This window comes from Herpailurus yagouaroundi, unplaced genomic scaffold (assembly GCF_014898765.1).
Source record: "Herpailurus yagouaroundi ecotype Mexico unplaced genomic scaffold, PumYag 163, whole genome shotgun sequence".
Lineage (NCBI taxonomy): Eukaryota > Metazoa > Chordata > Mammalia > Carnivora > Felidae > Herpailurus > Herpailurus yagouaroundi.
The window spans coordinates 68,041,366-68,057,111 of NW_024412404.1; the positions used below are offsets into that span (position 1 = coordinate 68,041,366).

The 15,746-nt window shown below is 59.7% G+C and overlaps 1 protein-coding gene across 1 annotated transcript; it reads left to right on the forward strand.

Annotated features, from left to right (window-relative positions):
• The first annotated feature begins 3,040 nt into the window (after positions 1 to 3,040).
• On the forward strand, positions 3,041 to 10,903 carry LOC121037431 (uncharacterized). The gene is made up of 2 exons (XM_040486879.1): positions 3,041 to 3,211; positions 7,196 to 10,903. Exon 2 carries the CDS (start codon positions 7,264 to 7,266, stop codon positions 8,491 to 8,493), a length of 1,230 nt encoding a protein of 409 aa, XP_040342813.1. The 5' UTR covers positions 3,041 to 3,211; positions 7,196 to 7,263; the 3' UTR covers positions 8,494 to 10,903.
• Positions 10,904 to 15,746: the final 4,843 nt, after the last annotated feature.

Consider the following 15,746-nt stretch of genomic DNA (forward strand, 5'->3'; position numbering starts at 1 on the left):
GAGAGAGAGAGAGAGAGAACACTAGAGGGGAGGGGCAGAGAGAGGGAGAGAGAAAATCCCATGCTGACAGCACGGACCCTTTAAAATAAAATTTTAAACACACACTTTATTTTTAATATCTTTAATTCCATTTTCTTTTTTCTTTTTCTTTTTTTATCTGTTACTCTTAGAAAATCTCATTTTTATTTTTTATTTTTTAAAAATGTTTATTCATTTTTGAGACAGAGAGAGACACACAGAGTGTGAGCAGGGGAGGGGCAGAGAGAGAGGTAGACACAGAATTCAAAGCAGGCTCCAGGCTCTGAGCTGTCAGCACAGAGCGCGATGCGGGGTTCGAACCCACGAACTGTGAGATCATGACCTGAACCGAAGTCAGACGCTTAACTCACTGAGTCGCCCAGGCGACCCAGAAAATCTCATTAAAAAAATTGTTTTTTATTTGAGAGAGAGAGAGAGAGAGAGAAAGCGTAACCAGCATAACCGCTGGTTCGGACCACGTAACCCTTCCACGTTTCACCCAGAGCATCGGCGGCGACTTCTGTGGCCACAGGCTCCTCATAAAAGGTATGGAGTCTGAGTTCCCCATTTCTGGCAGCCGGTAGTCGGGAAAGTTCATCCTGGAGCAGCCCGCTGCCTCCCAGATGCCACCAATTCCATTTTCCGAGCATGGTTTCTCTAATTCCATTTTCCGAGCGTGGTCGAGTTTGTTGCTTTGCGGCATCTTGCTGGCGGAGACTGTCTCCTCTCCTGTCCCGTGACCGTGGCGTTCGTGTCATGTGGTTTCAGCCGTGGGAGTCCTGTGCAGTCTGGTTCGAGAGCTATGTTCTTCTAGAAGAGACTTCACTACTGCTGTGGGGACCCCAGAACCACTCATTTGCTGAGCCACACAGCAAATGAAGACCCAACCGTCTGCGTAGCTCCGTGTGTGACCAAACTCCCAGCTGGGGTGGGGACAGGCTGTAGAGCGCCCACAGGGTTGTTTTGCTGCGGGGGATTCTCTGTCCGGTCCGGCCCCTCTCTCGACACCAGCCTGTGGGGGCCCAGCCTCCTGCGGCGGCCCCCCTGCCGGCTCTACCCTGGCCTGGCTCGGCCTCCCTTCTTCTGACCTCGCGGGGCCACCAGAAGCCGCTCTTGGCCCCTGCGGTGGCAAACGCACGAGGGCCGCTGCAGCCGGGCCGTCGTGCTCCCCTCGGGGTTCAGCTCCCTTCTCCCTGGACACTCGTGTGCTCCTGTACAGCCAGGGAGGTTCCAGACTTTCTAGGTGCCTTTGTGCGGAGGGCCGCACTGAGGAAGGAGGGCCCTGCCCGCTAGAACATCCAAGAGCTTCAGAGAAGCTAGAAACCCTGACCAGTCAGCCAACTTCCTGCTTCTAAAGTGCGGGCAACACGTTTAATAAAACAACAACACTCCCAGGCACTCTGGGTCACACAAAGCCCCCTGCAGCCTTGCGGGGCCAGAGACCTGTCTCTGACCTCAGAGAGGCAGTGTCTGCGCTTCCCGGCTGAGCCATCTGACATTCCGGGGGTTTAAGGGTCTGTCCGAAGGCCACGTGGATAGTAAGTGGCAGAGCTTGGGTCACCTGGAGCCTTAAAAGTTTGGTTCTTCCTTGATCGATCCAGCCCCCCCCCCCCCTCAGACACTCGACAGCCTCGGGCTGGGAAATGATGGGATCACCAAGCGACGGGGCCAGGGCCAGCAGGACCACCCCGGTGAGACGGAGCCCCGCCTCTGTGTCCCAGCCCTGCACATTCTGGTCTCCAGTGTTGGGAGCACAGACTGGCTTTCCAGACCGTACCCGCTAACACGAGGGCGGGGGGCCCTAGGATGCCAGGATGCGGTCATGTGCAGACTCCTCTCTCCCACCAGACGGGGCTCAGGGGTGCACAAGGGCTGACGGCTGGCCCTTGGATGCTCTAAGGACTCGGGAGTCAGGTCTGGCCGCAAGGACAGGCTGGGGGTCAGTGCTAAGCTGGAGGCCCTGAGTGTGTCTGCCCGCGTCGGCCTGGGGAGCTGGGGTGACATCACCACCTGGACTCTGGCCAGCAGCCTAACGACCACCTTCTGAGCCCCACACCTGCCTTCTTGCCACCTTCCTCCAGCACAGGGTTCTCTCCTCCCTCTGCTCTCCTCTCCAGCCACCAGCACAGGCCCAGGATGACCGGGGCGTCCCTACCTGTGGGAGGGACGACCCTGCCTATGGCTGCTCCTAGAGGCAGCTGTCCACGGCCCTCTTCCCCACCCCCCCCCGCCCCCCTCTTCTGCTCTCATTCCTTCCCCCCACTTCTAGGGCTATCAGTCTTGTAAGCAGAGCTTGGATAATCAGTAAACTGGAACCAGGCGCAGAGAGGGAGGAGGGAGGAGGGTGGTACTTTGCTGCGGGTTGAGCAATGAGGATACAGACAAGTGAGGAGCGGGGACGGGCCCAGAGAGCCTCACAGCTCACTGGGAACCTCCCAGAATGCCGAGGGCAGGGCACAGAGTCAGGAAATCAGAGCCCAGGCAGGAGCGGGAAGCAGAGCTTCCGGCAGAGTCAGAGCTAAGGTCCGGGGGAGGCAGTGGGGGTGGGGTCTGAACTGAGTGGGGTGCAGGGAAGGAGGTCACTCCCCTGCTCCGAGTTGTCGAGAGCTTTGTTACGAGGGAAATGTTGCCTGAGCCACTGACCAGGCCCCAAGGACCACTGCCCACGAACCAGAGGGTCCTTGACTGGTGATGGGGAGGGAGGCATGGGGGCCCCCCCCTGCCCTGCCCACCCACTAGGGTCTGCATTGAATAGCCTTGACCCTTGACTAGTGACCAGGCTGAAAGGAGCCCTGGAAGGGGCGGGACGGTCACCTCCCTTGGAGAGGTTCTCACCCGCTGGAACCTGCACCGACCCTGTGGCCCCAGCCCACTCACCTCCCCGATTCCCTCGCGTGTCCAGACCGCCCTTTTTGGTGCTGGACGCCGATGACTTGCCCGGAGTTGGGGTGGAGGGGGCGGGCCGAGGGTGGAAGGCGGGCAGGACTGAGATTCCCTCCCCCCGCCCACCCCCCCACCCCCCGCCCCCGGAGCAGGGCCCTGCCCAGCTTGGTCCGTGGCAGGAGCTGACCTCTCAGACCAGCCCAGCCCAGCCCCAAACTGGAACTCCGGGGTGGGGGCAGAGGTCCCGTGGTCACGATGCTCTGAGACCCCAGGGATCCGCGGGAACCCCCGCCCATGGCGCGCTGAACCGGTAAGGAGCAGAGGGTCGTCTGATAGGGAAGCAGAGTTCACAAGGAAGGTGGGGGGATGGGAGGAGGCCAGCCTTTGAGCCCCACATCCCCCACTTCCCCGATCCCTCCAGGCTTGGGTTTGGAGCCCCGTGGTCCGAGCTGGGCCTGGGCTCAGCGGGTGGGGCCCCCTCAGCAGAGGCCGGTGTGTGAGTGTGCGGTGTGTTAAATACTCGCGGTGACCCTCTTTCTTGCCCTGGCTGCCTCACGGAAATGAGCTCTGGGACCGGGACCGCCCGCGGAAACGCGGCAGTAATGTGGGGTGGGGGTCCATGACCGTGCGGGGCGGAAGGTGGTGGTCCTCAAGCGCAACAGCCTGGACCCAGCAGCCGAGAGGAGAGGGCTCCGGTTGGCACACCCACCTGCCCGAGGGCCCCCTCCCGCACAGCTCTTCCAGGAGGACCAACCGCAGCCTTTGGCTTTGCCCTGAGTGCCCGGGAGTCACGCCCCAGCGGCCCGACTCCTGGGCGCGGGAGCCCGGAGCAAAGACCAGCGGTGTCTCCCGCCTCCCAGGGGCTCAAATAGCTTTCCCTGGATCTACTTCCTGCCCTTGTGTTCCCAGCCTGGCCAGCTTCCCTCACTCCGGGCTTCCCTCCCCCTTCCTCCCCCCCCCTCCCCCCTCCCCCTCCTTCCCTCCTTCCCTGGCGCTTGCAAGGGGAAACTACCCCTGGCCCCCATTAGCCCCCGCTGCTCACAGGCAGGGAGGCCAGAGGCTTCTTTTCATTGGGTAGCAGACACCCCAGGCCACCCTTGCTTTTGAAGACTGGGTGTTGGTGAGGGGTGAGTGTCCCTCCGACTGGGGGGAGGGGGGGCAGGATGTGCAGGGAGAGGTGGTGAGCCCCTCAAAGGATTTGTTGTTGGGAAAATCTCTGTCCTCCGAAGGCGGTATCACTGGATGTGCCTGCCCCTCAAAGTTCTGTTACTCCAGGCACGATCTCATCAGCTGGGCCTGTGGCTGGTTTTTCTGGGGGATTCTGTCCTCAAAAGGCAGACCCCTCCTCCATGCCTCTTGGAGTGGTTACCAGCTTGTGCTCCGAATCTGTGGTGACACATCGCAGGCCCCTGGTCCATGTGGGGTGTGCCAGCCTCACTGGCATCATCAGCACCAGGCAGCTTCATCAATTCTGGGTGTCGCTGCTTTTCCAGGAACAAAATAGTCCGTGAGGGACTGTCTTCACCAGGGGGGAGTTCAAATAGCTATTTTCTTAAGAGATCACATGCACGTGATGGCTCAGATTGGAGAGGAGCCTTTGGAGACACACCTTTGGCCCAGGTGGGAGGAGGTCTTGGAGGGGGACGGGGCCCCCAGGGACCCAGATGGCTTCTCCCTTGGGTTGCTGAGTAGAACTGGTGAAGGGGCCGGTGCGAGGTGTGGGTGGGTTTTGGGAAACCACCAGGAGGGCCGCAGCTGGCTCCCAGGCTGACCCTGAGAGGGCAGGAACAGGGGAAGTCACCTGAGCTCCGCGTGGCTGTTTGGGCAGGGTCGCCCAGCAGCTGGGGTCTCCCCTTCCTTCGAGGATGCACTCCCACGCCCCACCCTGGCCAGACCTGCTCGGGGAACCTTACCAGGAGGCACCGGTCACCCGGCCCTCCCCGTCACTCCTTCCAGCTGCAGGGCCTGGCCGGGCGGCCGGCAAGCCCAGCGGCCCCGGCAGAGGGGCCTTGTAAGTGCCCAGCATCACCATCAGACAGACTTCAAGAGCTTCCTGATCATCTTGCCCCTATTTCCAGACCTGGAGGCCCAGCTGGGTTTCTCAGAAGGAGCAGTGCTCTGCCTCTTCTCCCTGTCCACCCCTCACCCCCATTCTGCACAAGGGGCCTTCCTCAATCTGCTTCCTTTTTTCGGTTTCTCACTCCTTGTGCTGTAGCAGAGATGCCCCTAGAAAGTATTGGCTGCAAACTTCCTTCTATGTGGGGACGGCACTGGGGGAGGGTCCCCAGCTGCCTCCCAGGCCTCCCCCGGACTGCAGCGAAGAGTGGGCAGCATGGGTGGCCCACTGGCTGGCTGAGACCCTCAATGCCCAGAATGGTGTCTGAGTCATAGCATTTAACGACGAGGTAAATCAAGCGTGTCTGCCGGGGAAGCGTGGAGCGGGTGCAGGCACGTCCTGGACGCGTGCACACCCTCACCCACTTTGCAGGCTGCCCGTGGGAGAGGCAGGGCAGCCAGCCCTCCATGGAGAGGGAGCCCTGTGAGACCAGGCTTTCAGATGTGTCCCCCAGAGCCTCGCCCACCTGACGTTCCGCTGCACCACCTGGAAGCGTGGGTGGTGGTGTGGGGATGGTGCCCACGCAGGAGGGCTTGCTGGCCAGGAAGGGTGGGCACCGTGGCCCCTTACAGAGGCTCCAGCTGTGCTGTGCTGGCCACGCTACGGGAGGAGCCCCTTGTCAACACTGTGCGGGTGCCTTCTTCCCAACCAGCTGGTAGAGCAAGTAGGGGTGGGGGGCCCCGTGGAAGCAGGGAGTGGGCAGCCGGGCTTCTCCCACCTCCATTTCCCAGAGCTGCTCCCTGGTCCTCCTCTGGGCTCTCCTGCCCCTGCTCACCGAGAGGGGACGGGTCTCAGCTGGGAACTTCCTGGCAGAGTGGCAGCACAGCCACTGACCAGCTGCCACATGGGATGTGTAGGGCTCCAGTGGGCGAGGCCCCTCGGCAGGGCCGCCAGCCGGTCGTCGGCACATGAGAGGGTCTCAGCAGCGAGTGCTCTGTGGGCCTCCTTGGACACTAGCAGACAGACCTCTGGTGGCCGCAGTTCAAGCTCTGTTCACTGAGTCGGAGCATTGGGATCTCGATGTGAGGGTCTCAGGCAGCATGGAGAAAGTTCTAGTGCTTCCTGGAAAGTGTGTCTGCCCTTCCTAGAGCAATAGAGCAAACGTTATAGAGGCGGACCCATCTTAGTCTGCTTGGGCTCCAGAACACAACACGACAGGGGCGCCTGGGTGGCTCAGGCGGTTGAGCGTCCGACTTCGGCTCAGGTCACGATCTCACGGTTTGTGACTTCGAGCCCCGCATCGGGCTCTGTACTGACAGCTCAGAGCCTGGAGGCTGCTTCGGATTCTGTGTCTCTTTCTCTCTCTGCCCCTCCACTGCTCATGCTCTGTGTCTCTGTCTCAAAAATAAACGTTAAAAAAAATTAGGAACACAACACGACAGTCTGGGGGCTTCAACAATAGACAGTCACTTCTCACAGTTTGCAGGCTGGCATTCTGGGATCTGGGTGCTGGTGTCATGGCCACCTCCTGGCTTGCAGGTGGCGCCTTCTCACAGCATCCTCACTGGTGGCAGGGGCGGGGTGCTGTCTGAGGGTCTCTTTATAAGGACACTAACCCCATTCATGGGGCTCTACCCTTATGCCCTAATCATCTCCCTGTACCTGTACCTGGGGGTTAGGGCTCCGACAAATTCTGGGGACATAAACATTCAGTCTATAGCAATCCCTCAGGACCAGTAACCAGGTGAGCCACAACTGAAGAGAAAGAAGGGGCTGGAAGATGCGGTCACTCTGTGCCCCGACCCTTTCAAAGCCAATGTCTAGTGGACATCAAGGAAGATGCCCCAGATGAGAACAGCAAGGCTGATTCCTTACAGCGCACCATATTGGGGGATCCCACGACACTTGGGTGTGGCCGAGACCCAGAGGCAGGCAGGGGAGTGGGAGACTCCACGGTGGAAGGGGGCTCAGGCACCCTGCTGGGGGCTGGGGGCGGGTAGCTAGAGCAGCGGTATCCTTGCGATTGGGAAAGGGAACGTGCTGGCTTTCTCTGAAGGGCCCTGCCTCGGAAGGGGGGCAGGCAGTAAGCAGGAAAGCTGGTGGTTTGGGCCAGTTGTGACCGGGGTCGTTTGTGGCTCTCCGAGCTGTGTGCTGCGGGTTCTCGACCTCAGTTCCGTCTTTGTAGACAGTCCGCTGTTGTCCATCCCGTATCAGTCCGTGTGTCTTGATCTTTTGCAGCCTGAGGGTGGTTTTCTTCTCCGGAGACCGGAGGCAGATTCCCAGGGCTGGATTCCCAGGTGGTGCCCATGGAGTCTGGCCCTGGGGAGGGAGGCGTGGCTCTGGCCATCCCCCCACTGAGGCCCAGTGAGAAGTTCCACCTGTTCGTGAGCTACAGCAGCGTGGACGCCACCTGGACCCACGGGCTCATCAGCCGCCTGGAGGCGGACCTCGCGGGGCTGAAGGTCTGCCTGCACGAGCGGGACTTCACCCCGGGGAGGAATGTGCTGGAGAACATGGCGGAGTGTATCCAGCAGAGCCAGAAGGTGCTGCTGGTGCTGAGCCAGGACTTCGTGCAGAGCCGGTGGTGCCTCCTGGAGGCCGACCTGTCGCTCTTCGGCTCCTGCCTGGAGAGGAAGCCGGTCATCCCGGTCCTGCTGAGGCCCTGCCAGGTCCCGCTGCACCTCAGCCACCTGACTTACCTGGAGGCGGCAGACAGCCACTTCTACCGCAAAGTGGTGCAGCTCCTGCTCATGCCCAACCACTGCCTGGCCCGCTCCCTGCCCGCCCGGCGCCCCGCCACCTCCCTGTACAGCGGGAAGAGCCTCCTGACCCTGAACTGCGTCAACAGGGACAGTCTGCCCTCGTGGAAGGTGGGCACCTTCAGCACCCTGGGCGTCCCCGACCCCCTGAAGGAGGTGCTGGAGGACCCCGAGGTGTACAAGCGAGCCGTGGGCATCCTCAACGGGGTGCGGTCCCCCAGGTCCTGCCTCCGCTACCTGGGCTGCAGGGTCACGCTGGCCGTCTTCCTGTTTCTCGTGGCCTTGGCCCTGCTCTCCCTGCCCCTGATCATGGGCCTCCTGCAAAACACCCCAGCTCAGCGCTTCTTCCTCATCTCTGCCAACATATTTTTCTGCCCCCTCTTCTTCGTGTTAGGAGTTAACACCCTGTGCTGGTTCAGGAGGTTCTCTAAGAAGATGATGCAGGAACTGGTGCTCAGGGTGGGGGAGGCCAACCTCCTGCTGGCGCCCCACTCGCTGCTGATGGGCTGCGACACCATGAACAAACTGCACTTCGTGTACGTGCTGCTGGGAGACTGCAGGCGGGTCTTCCTGGAGGCCGCGGAGGGCGAGGCCCTGTTCCGGGAGGCCCTGCTGCGCTTCTCCTGCAGCTACGCCTGCTGCGTGGCGCACGCGTACTTCCCCGCCTGCGACGAGGCGCACAGAGCCCGCGGCCACCTCGAGCTGGGCCTGTGCTTCTGCCAGTTCGTGTCCTTGCAGCTGCAGACGCACCAGGGGCGTGAGGTTAACCCCGTGTGACGCCAGCGCCCTCCGTCGGACGTCTGGCCGCCCCTCAGCTGGCCCTGCGGACCAGGCCTCAATGAGGTGCGTAGGGGACCCTCCCCTATGGCCAAGACCTTCGCCCGCAGGCCCCACGCCAGCCCGAGGACCCCGCAGCCTGCTCTGAAGGCAGATAGGGGCTGGGGAGAGCGGCAGGCTGGCCTGTGACCCCAGGTGTCCTCAGGACGTGGCCTGCTCCTCCGAGGAAATGCTCACTGCCTCTCTCTGGACGGCTCGTTGGCGTCCAGGGGCCGGGACAGAACCCGCTGGCTCGTTGTGGCCCCGCCCTGAGCAGCCCTTCCAGGCACCTGCCCCTCAGACTGGAGCATGGAGGGAGGCCAGGCCAGCCTCCAGGACTGGAGGCTGTCCACCCTTCACCGCCAGGGCGACACACACACACATAGACACCCCCCCCCCCCCCCCCCGGCCCCCCCCCCCCCCACTGTCTACCCCGAGGGCCTGTGGGGCCGCCGCTGCCATCCCCTGCTGGAAGCCAGGAGGCCTCCGTTCCTCCTCAGCGTGGACACCCATCAGACCTGGGGCCGCAGCGCCACCTGCTGGTGCCGTGTCCTCCATCCGGAGATCAGTGCCTGGCGCAGACGATCTTCCTCCCGAGAATGAGAGGCCTCCGCAGACAAGAACCTGAAAAATGTGAACTGGTTCTGGATATGGGGACACAACAGCTAGTGTCCTGGCCAAGCAGCACATCCGCCCTGTGACCACCTTGTGTCAGCCCTGTGTCCGTCCGCCCTGTACCTGCCCGTGTCTGCCCACCCTGTGTCCACCCAGCAGTGAGACCTTTGCACCTCACACCCGCGCCTCTGTGAGCCCCAGTCAGGGTCTGCAGACCCTCGGCCCCAGCAGCACACCAGGGCAGGACTTCAGACAAGAGGAGTGGCCCCGGGGCACTGCCTCAGCTCCTCTGTCTGTAAAAGAGCAGCTGGCAGGTGATCTGACAGATTTGAAGTTGGAGCTGCGTGTTCCCGTCAGCCCTGGGGAGCCCTCCGCCCGCGGCCAGGTGCTGCTCCGGTTTGCAGCCTCACATCCATCTTGTGTGACCAGTGGCCCTCGGGGCCTGATGCCACCCCTTGTCTCTCCCATGAGCGCAGGCCCCAGACCACAGCCACCAGACGACAAGCAAATGAAGTCCCGGCTCTGACTCCCTAGCAGCCCTTACAGCCAATAGTGTGCCTGCTTCCCAAGACCTCTTCTTATGCACCCCTTAGAGCAGACCCCCACCCTGCACCATGGATCCTACCAAAACCCCGCTCTTTTGGTTTGAACGAACCAATGTGGTCCTAGCTCAGGAACCCAAAGCACTCCACCCAGAGACCCTGGCAGAGGCCGGAGTCTCAGATCCTGTCTGCACCCTGCCTTGACGTGGTCTCTCCAGGCGCGCGTGCACTTCCTCCAGGACTTGTGAGCAACCGACTTCTCTATTTCAACTTGTCTTCTGCAAGAACAGCAGGTCTTGTGATCTGTTGAAGTACAGCTCACCACCCAGCAGCCTGCACACACTGAACACGTGTTAACTGGACACAGAGGCTGGACTGCTCACCTGTGTCCCGAGGCCAGGACTGCACGGGGAGGGTCCCCCTTGAGAGGAGCAGAAAAGGGAGGGGCTCTGGTCACGGGGACAGTGTACGCAAGGGCACAAGGCAGGACGCCAGGTCACAGGAGAAACTACCAAGTAGGGGATGGTCCTGTGAGCCCCAGGGCTCGCTGGGTGGCTTTGGGCGCTGGAACTTTCTTGGGGGCAGTGCTTGGCATCAGGATCCGTTCCAAGGGGTCCCAGCACCTTGACGGACCTTGAGAGGCCTTCAGTCTCGGCCATGTCCGAAGCAGGGGGCACAGTCTGGGCCCCAGGCTGAGAAAGAGCCTCCCAGGAGCAGCCCCACAGATGCAGCATAGGGTGAGGACACAACAGGCGCATCCATACCCACTCTGCCGCTCTGGGCACAGGTGGCCCCCATGAACACTGACAGGCCTACTCTAGGCCACAGCAGCTGCACCCGCTGTGGCTGCGGATCCGCTCGATGCCTAGAACGTGGCTGTGCCAGCAGGTGCACGAATGCTTCATGGAGCTAGGTGACCAGCCGGGCCTTTTGGGACCTGGACTCCCGGCTGCAGCACAGAAACCCTGGGGGACAGTGGCTGGGGGCCTGTGGGCTGAGGCCTAGCCGTGTGCACGGGTGCCCACATGTACACACAGCCCCTCCACTCCTCGGGCAAACCATGTGCTGACAGTGTACTCCTACCCCCACGGTGCTGTGCGGCCCAGAGACAGCAGAAGGACAAAAAGAGATGCCTGTCCCTTCAAAAGGCCATGATGTTTCAAGTCATGAAACACCACATTTGTGAGCACAATAAAGAAAAAGGTTTAAATTAACCATTTTTAAGGCTTATTTATTTTGAGGGAGACAGAGAAAGAGTGGGGAAAGGCTAGAGAGAGAGGGGGAGAGAGAACATGAGCAGGGGAGAGGCAGAGAGAGGGAGACAGAGAATCCCAAGCAGGCTCCACGCCGTCAGCGCAGAGCCCGACTCGGGGCTTGACCCCATGGACTGTGAGATTGTGGCCTGAGCCGAAATCTCCAGTCAGAGGCTCAACCGACTGAGCCCCCGGGAGCCCTTATGGGAACCATTTTGCAGGATCGCTGATCTTTTCCTCGAGCTGTGGGAAATCCAAGTCTCTTTTAGGTCCTGCCGGCTCGGTATTCCGAGCCTCTGCTGGGGTCCAGCGGTGTCAGGCCGGCAGGGGGGGTACCATCCAGCCGGGGCAACGGCACCCCCAGTGCCCGCTGTGGAGCAGGGTCTGGAGCTGGCTGTCCCCCGCCATGCCCGCCAGCATCTATCCCCAGGACTGCACCATCCAGGCCTGTGGCTCCAGAGTGCCAGCACCCCAGCTGACCGCCCGGCAGCCTGGACACAGGGCTGTCCCAAGTCACGCTGCCTGCCCTGACCCCTGTCCTGACCCACGCCAGCAGTCGGCGGTCAGGGGGTTTGATGAGGCCCTGTCCTCAGGCTGCCGGAGTTCGCACCCCCAGGCACACCTTTGCGCCCAGAAGCGGTGGTCTCCACGTGGAGAGAGGGGAGGCCACTGCGTGCCCCACCTCCGCTGTCCACCCCAGGGCAGCCCCTCAGCCGGCCCTGCGGAGCACACACGTGTACCCCCTGGGCAGGTGAGGGAGGAGACACGGAACTTTCCAGGGACCTCCATCTCCTGAGATGCCTCGCGAAGCGTTGGTGATCTGTCCTGGCTCGTTCTTAGTGGGTGACCTCAGGTGTGCTGGGGCCTGGGGACCCCAGGGAGGGGCCGAGGTTCTATCCAGTCCTGGGAGCACCTCACTAAGGCGCTGGTCTCGCCGTACCCCAGCTGCTGTCCACAGCCAGTCCTCCGTCGTGGTGTGTCACCCGCCGGCGCCCACCCCACGGGGCCTCTGCATGGACCCCTTCCAGGGTCCCCGCATCATAGGGCGCTTAGGGAGGAAAAGCACATGTTCTGACTCCACCATGGGGTCCCACTGCGGGTCCCATGTTGGGGTCCCACCGCGAGGATCCAGGCTGCGGCAGACTGCAGCGTGGAGTCAGTCCCGTGAGCTGGGCTCCCCTCCGGTACCGTCTGCCCCGCACACACTCACCTTTCTTCTCCACAGCAACCGGCAGGTGCCTGGCTGCGGGAGGTGCTCTGCGCCCTGGGACCATGAGTGGGCACGCCGGGGTGTCCCGGCTCCTGGGAGGGTAGCACTGGTGAAGTGGCCTCCCACCTGCGGGATCCTGCGCTTGAGTCCCGAGGCCCGACCTTGGCGGGGGGGGGGGGTTGCCTGATGGGCCAAGGCATTTAACCTTTAAACACCCTTGAGGAAAGAGCCGAGAGGAAGTGAGAGAAGCAAGTGGGGAGAGGGTAGTCACACAGGTGCTGGGGGTGGGGCATAACGCACGGCACACCGATGGGGCCGGTGGGTGTCTGTGCGCGTGCGCCTGCGTGTACGCATTGTGTGTGCGTGCGTGCCCGCATGTGCGTCTGCGTGCGCGCGCGCGTGCGTGTGTGTGTCTGCATGCGCGCGTGCATGTGCGCATGTGTGTGCGTGCACGCGTCTGCGTGTGTGTGCGCGCACGTGCGTACATCTGCGTGAGCGCGTGTGCATGTGTGTGCGCATTGCGTGTGCGTCTGCGCGTACGTGTGTGTGCGTGCGTGCGTGTGCGCATTGCGTGTACGTGTGTGCGGGTGCGTCTGCGTGAGTGCGCGTGCGTGTGCGCATTGCGTGTACATGCATGGGTGCGCGTGCATGCATGTGCGTGGCATGTGCATATCCCGTGTGTTTGCCTGGTGTTTGTCATGGTGGAAACCACAGCCCACCGAACAGAAACAGAATTCGTGCCCTGCTAATGTGTCCTTCTTGCCGAATGTGCAGCCGAAGGAAGCAGAGCTGACTGCGTCTGACAACCTAGGTCTGCCCGGCCCCGGACATCGGGTCATGCACGCAGTCTGTCTAGCGAAAGGACGGCCCCAAAGGCCACGGCGCCCGGGTGCATCTCTGCCCGGTTGGGCCCCTGAGGGTCCAGGGTTTCTTTCTGCGTTGAGCTCAGATCTCACGTTCTCCCCGAGTCCCGCCAGCCTGTGGGAGCCCGTGATCTTGGGACACGTTCTGTGTTTCTGTAAGAATTGTTTTAACTTTTGGACATTTTATCTGACACTATCAACAAAGCCTCTTTTAGTTTCTTCACGAAGGACCTTCCGGGCTGTGCGTTCGAGCCTCCCCAATACTGGCACCACACGCCGTGGACAAGACCCACGGGTGAACAAAGTGCAGAGGGTGTCCGCATTGGCTCCCCGAGGGCAGAGCCTAGGACGGGACGGTGAGCAGGTGGCGAACCTGGCAGAGGGTTCTGGGGGGTATGTCCTGGGCACCCCTGAAGGCCAGGCCCACCTGAAGTGAGCCAGCCTGCGGTCCCACTCCAGGCGGCCAGCTTGGGAAAGGGTTTTTGCAAGAGGTTTCTGTAAAATCTGGGTAAGAACAAAGTTGAAAGGACACCCAGAGGATGTGTGGGACCCTGAGACAGGAGCTGGGCCCGCTGCAGGGGGCCTGGCAGGGGCCTGCACACCCTGTCACGGAGCCTCCTGGGGAGAATGGGGTGCTCTGGGCAGTTGTGCACACAGATGCCGGGAGGGTGCGGAGCGGCTCCTGCAACCCCCGCTGGGTTTGCCCAGAGGTCCTGGGGCACATCAAGGCGTGAAGTTGTGCTCGTTGCTCACGTAGCATAAACGACTTGTTTTAATTTGAAGGGTTGAAAGTTAATCTCAGTAACCTAAGGTTTTCGTTTTAGAACGTGTGAGAGAATTCCAGTTTAAGATCTGATTGACTCTGACTCCGTTGTATTAGATGGTGAGTAGTGAACAAATGTTCGTAAAGGTTTTGTTTGTAGGTTGGAATCAGTTGTATCGATTTATGGTTAGAGCTTGAAATACCCAGGGCATCTAATTAAGTTTATCACGTTTGTGAAATGTCTTTAAAAATTAGAGACTGACTATATATCAAATATATAAGTTAAAAGAAAATTAAAGAATGAGTGAAGAGACACATAAAAGTTACTACATTTGAAAGCAAGCTTTTAAATGGAGCTTTAAAGCTTGGGAGAGCTGGGGAGGTTCAGGACAGACCTCTCCAGAATGTGCCACGTTGGCTTGTGGATGGTTTTGAGCTGAAGGCACTTGAGACCCTGTGGGCTCAAGAGAAACTTTTGTCCTTCCCTTAACCACATGCAGGAATCTAAACGGGGGCGGGGTGTCTTTCCCAGAATAAGGGTTATTAACCGAGATACATTCTGTCGGAGTGACTCATCTGTCTGGTGGGGCAAACGTCTAATTACCAACATCTGTTTCTCTTATCTCGCTGTGAAGTGCATTCCCTCCTCTGACGTCCCGGACCCCCACCCCCTTCTCCTGGGTTCAGGACGACATGTGTACCTCCTTTCGCCTGTCTTTGGAATTTCCAGGTCTATGTGGATTTCCTGTTGGTACATCGTTAAGTTTGATTTCCTCCTGTTAATCTGTCTTACTCCAGCTAGAAGACGGGAATTCATGTCCCTGACACTGGTTTAAGTTTATAAGTATAAATTATAAAATGTTATAATTTTATAAAATAAAAAAATTTAACCCACCAAGACCACTGGTAGGAATTTGCTTTGAAGATAAGTTCCCCACAACACAAGCCGCACACGCGTAAATTATTCATTGCGGCAAAGTACCGTAAACCCGGTAAAGAGCCCTGTGTGGCGGAGCAGCCCGCAGCTGGGACAGGGACGAGGACAATGCATGAGCACCATGTGGCATGACCTTCTGTGTTTGTTAGGTGAATGTGCTCGGATGAAGCATGTGTTTGTCCTTTGTCCTGGGTCCCGGTGTAGAGCTCCTGAGACCCTCGGCATTTCCTGCGTGACAGGGAAGGCGCCGAGCACTAGTTAGAGCAAGGAGATTCCCAGGGCTTCCAGATTGAACACCCAGGTGCAGGAAAGTTCCCTGCTCCTAGGCCCACCCCTGGCCTTATGCCTCTTCTGTCCAGCTGTCCCTGATTTGTACGCTTTATAATAAGCCAGTAATCTAGCAGGTGCTTTCCTGAGTTCTGTGAGTAGTTATACTGAGTTATCAAATCTGAAGAGGGGGTCCCCAAATTGGTAGCTGAGTTGGAGAGAAATGCATATGGCCTGAGGCCCCGATACTTGTGGCCAGCGTCGGAATCGGGAGCAGGCTCTCTTCAGTTGTGGGGTCTGTGCCGGCGCTGAGGAACAGGTGTCATAGCACTGAATTGTAGGACACCTGGCTGGTACTGGGGGACTGGAGATTTGATTGTTGTTTGTGTGGGGAAAAGAAATCCTTATAGTGAAAAGTGTCAAATAGGAAAAATAAAGTGCAGGTGCATCTGTGCAAAAAGATGCACAGACAGGCTGAGCTGGTAACGAAGACTGATCTCCCTTGGGGGTGGGACACACCGTTTGGAGCCGTGTTCACGTTTTACATGCTAAAAATAATAGGACAAAATCAACCAAATGGGAGGAGGACCCTGAAACAGTGCTAGCAGTACTAAGCGATTCCGCTATATTTCAGAGGAGTAACACAGCCACACTGATGTGAAGAAGAAACCGCGTAACCTGAACACAGCATTTTGACTATGAATCCCCAAGTTAAAGACAGAACTCTAAACGAGCACCAGACTCTAGTTTGCACGCTTTCTTGT

Excerpts from the sequence above, each read along its gene's own strand:
- LOC121037431 (XM_040486879.1), top strand. The coding sequence starts at position 7,264 with ATGGAGTCTGGCCCTGGGGAGGGAGGCGTGGCTCTGGCCATCCCCCCA.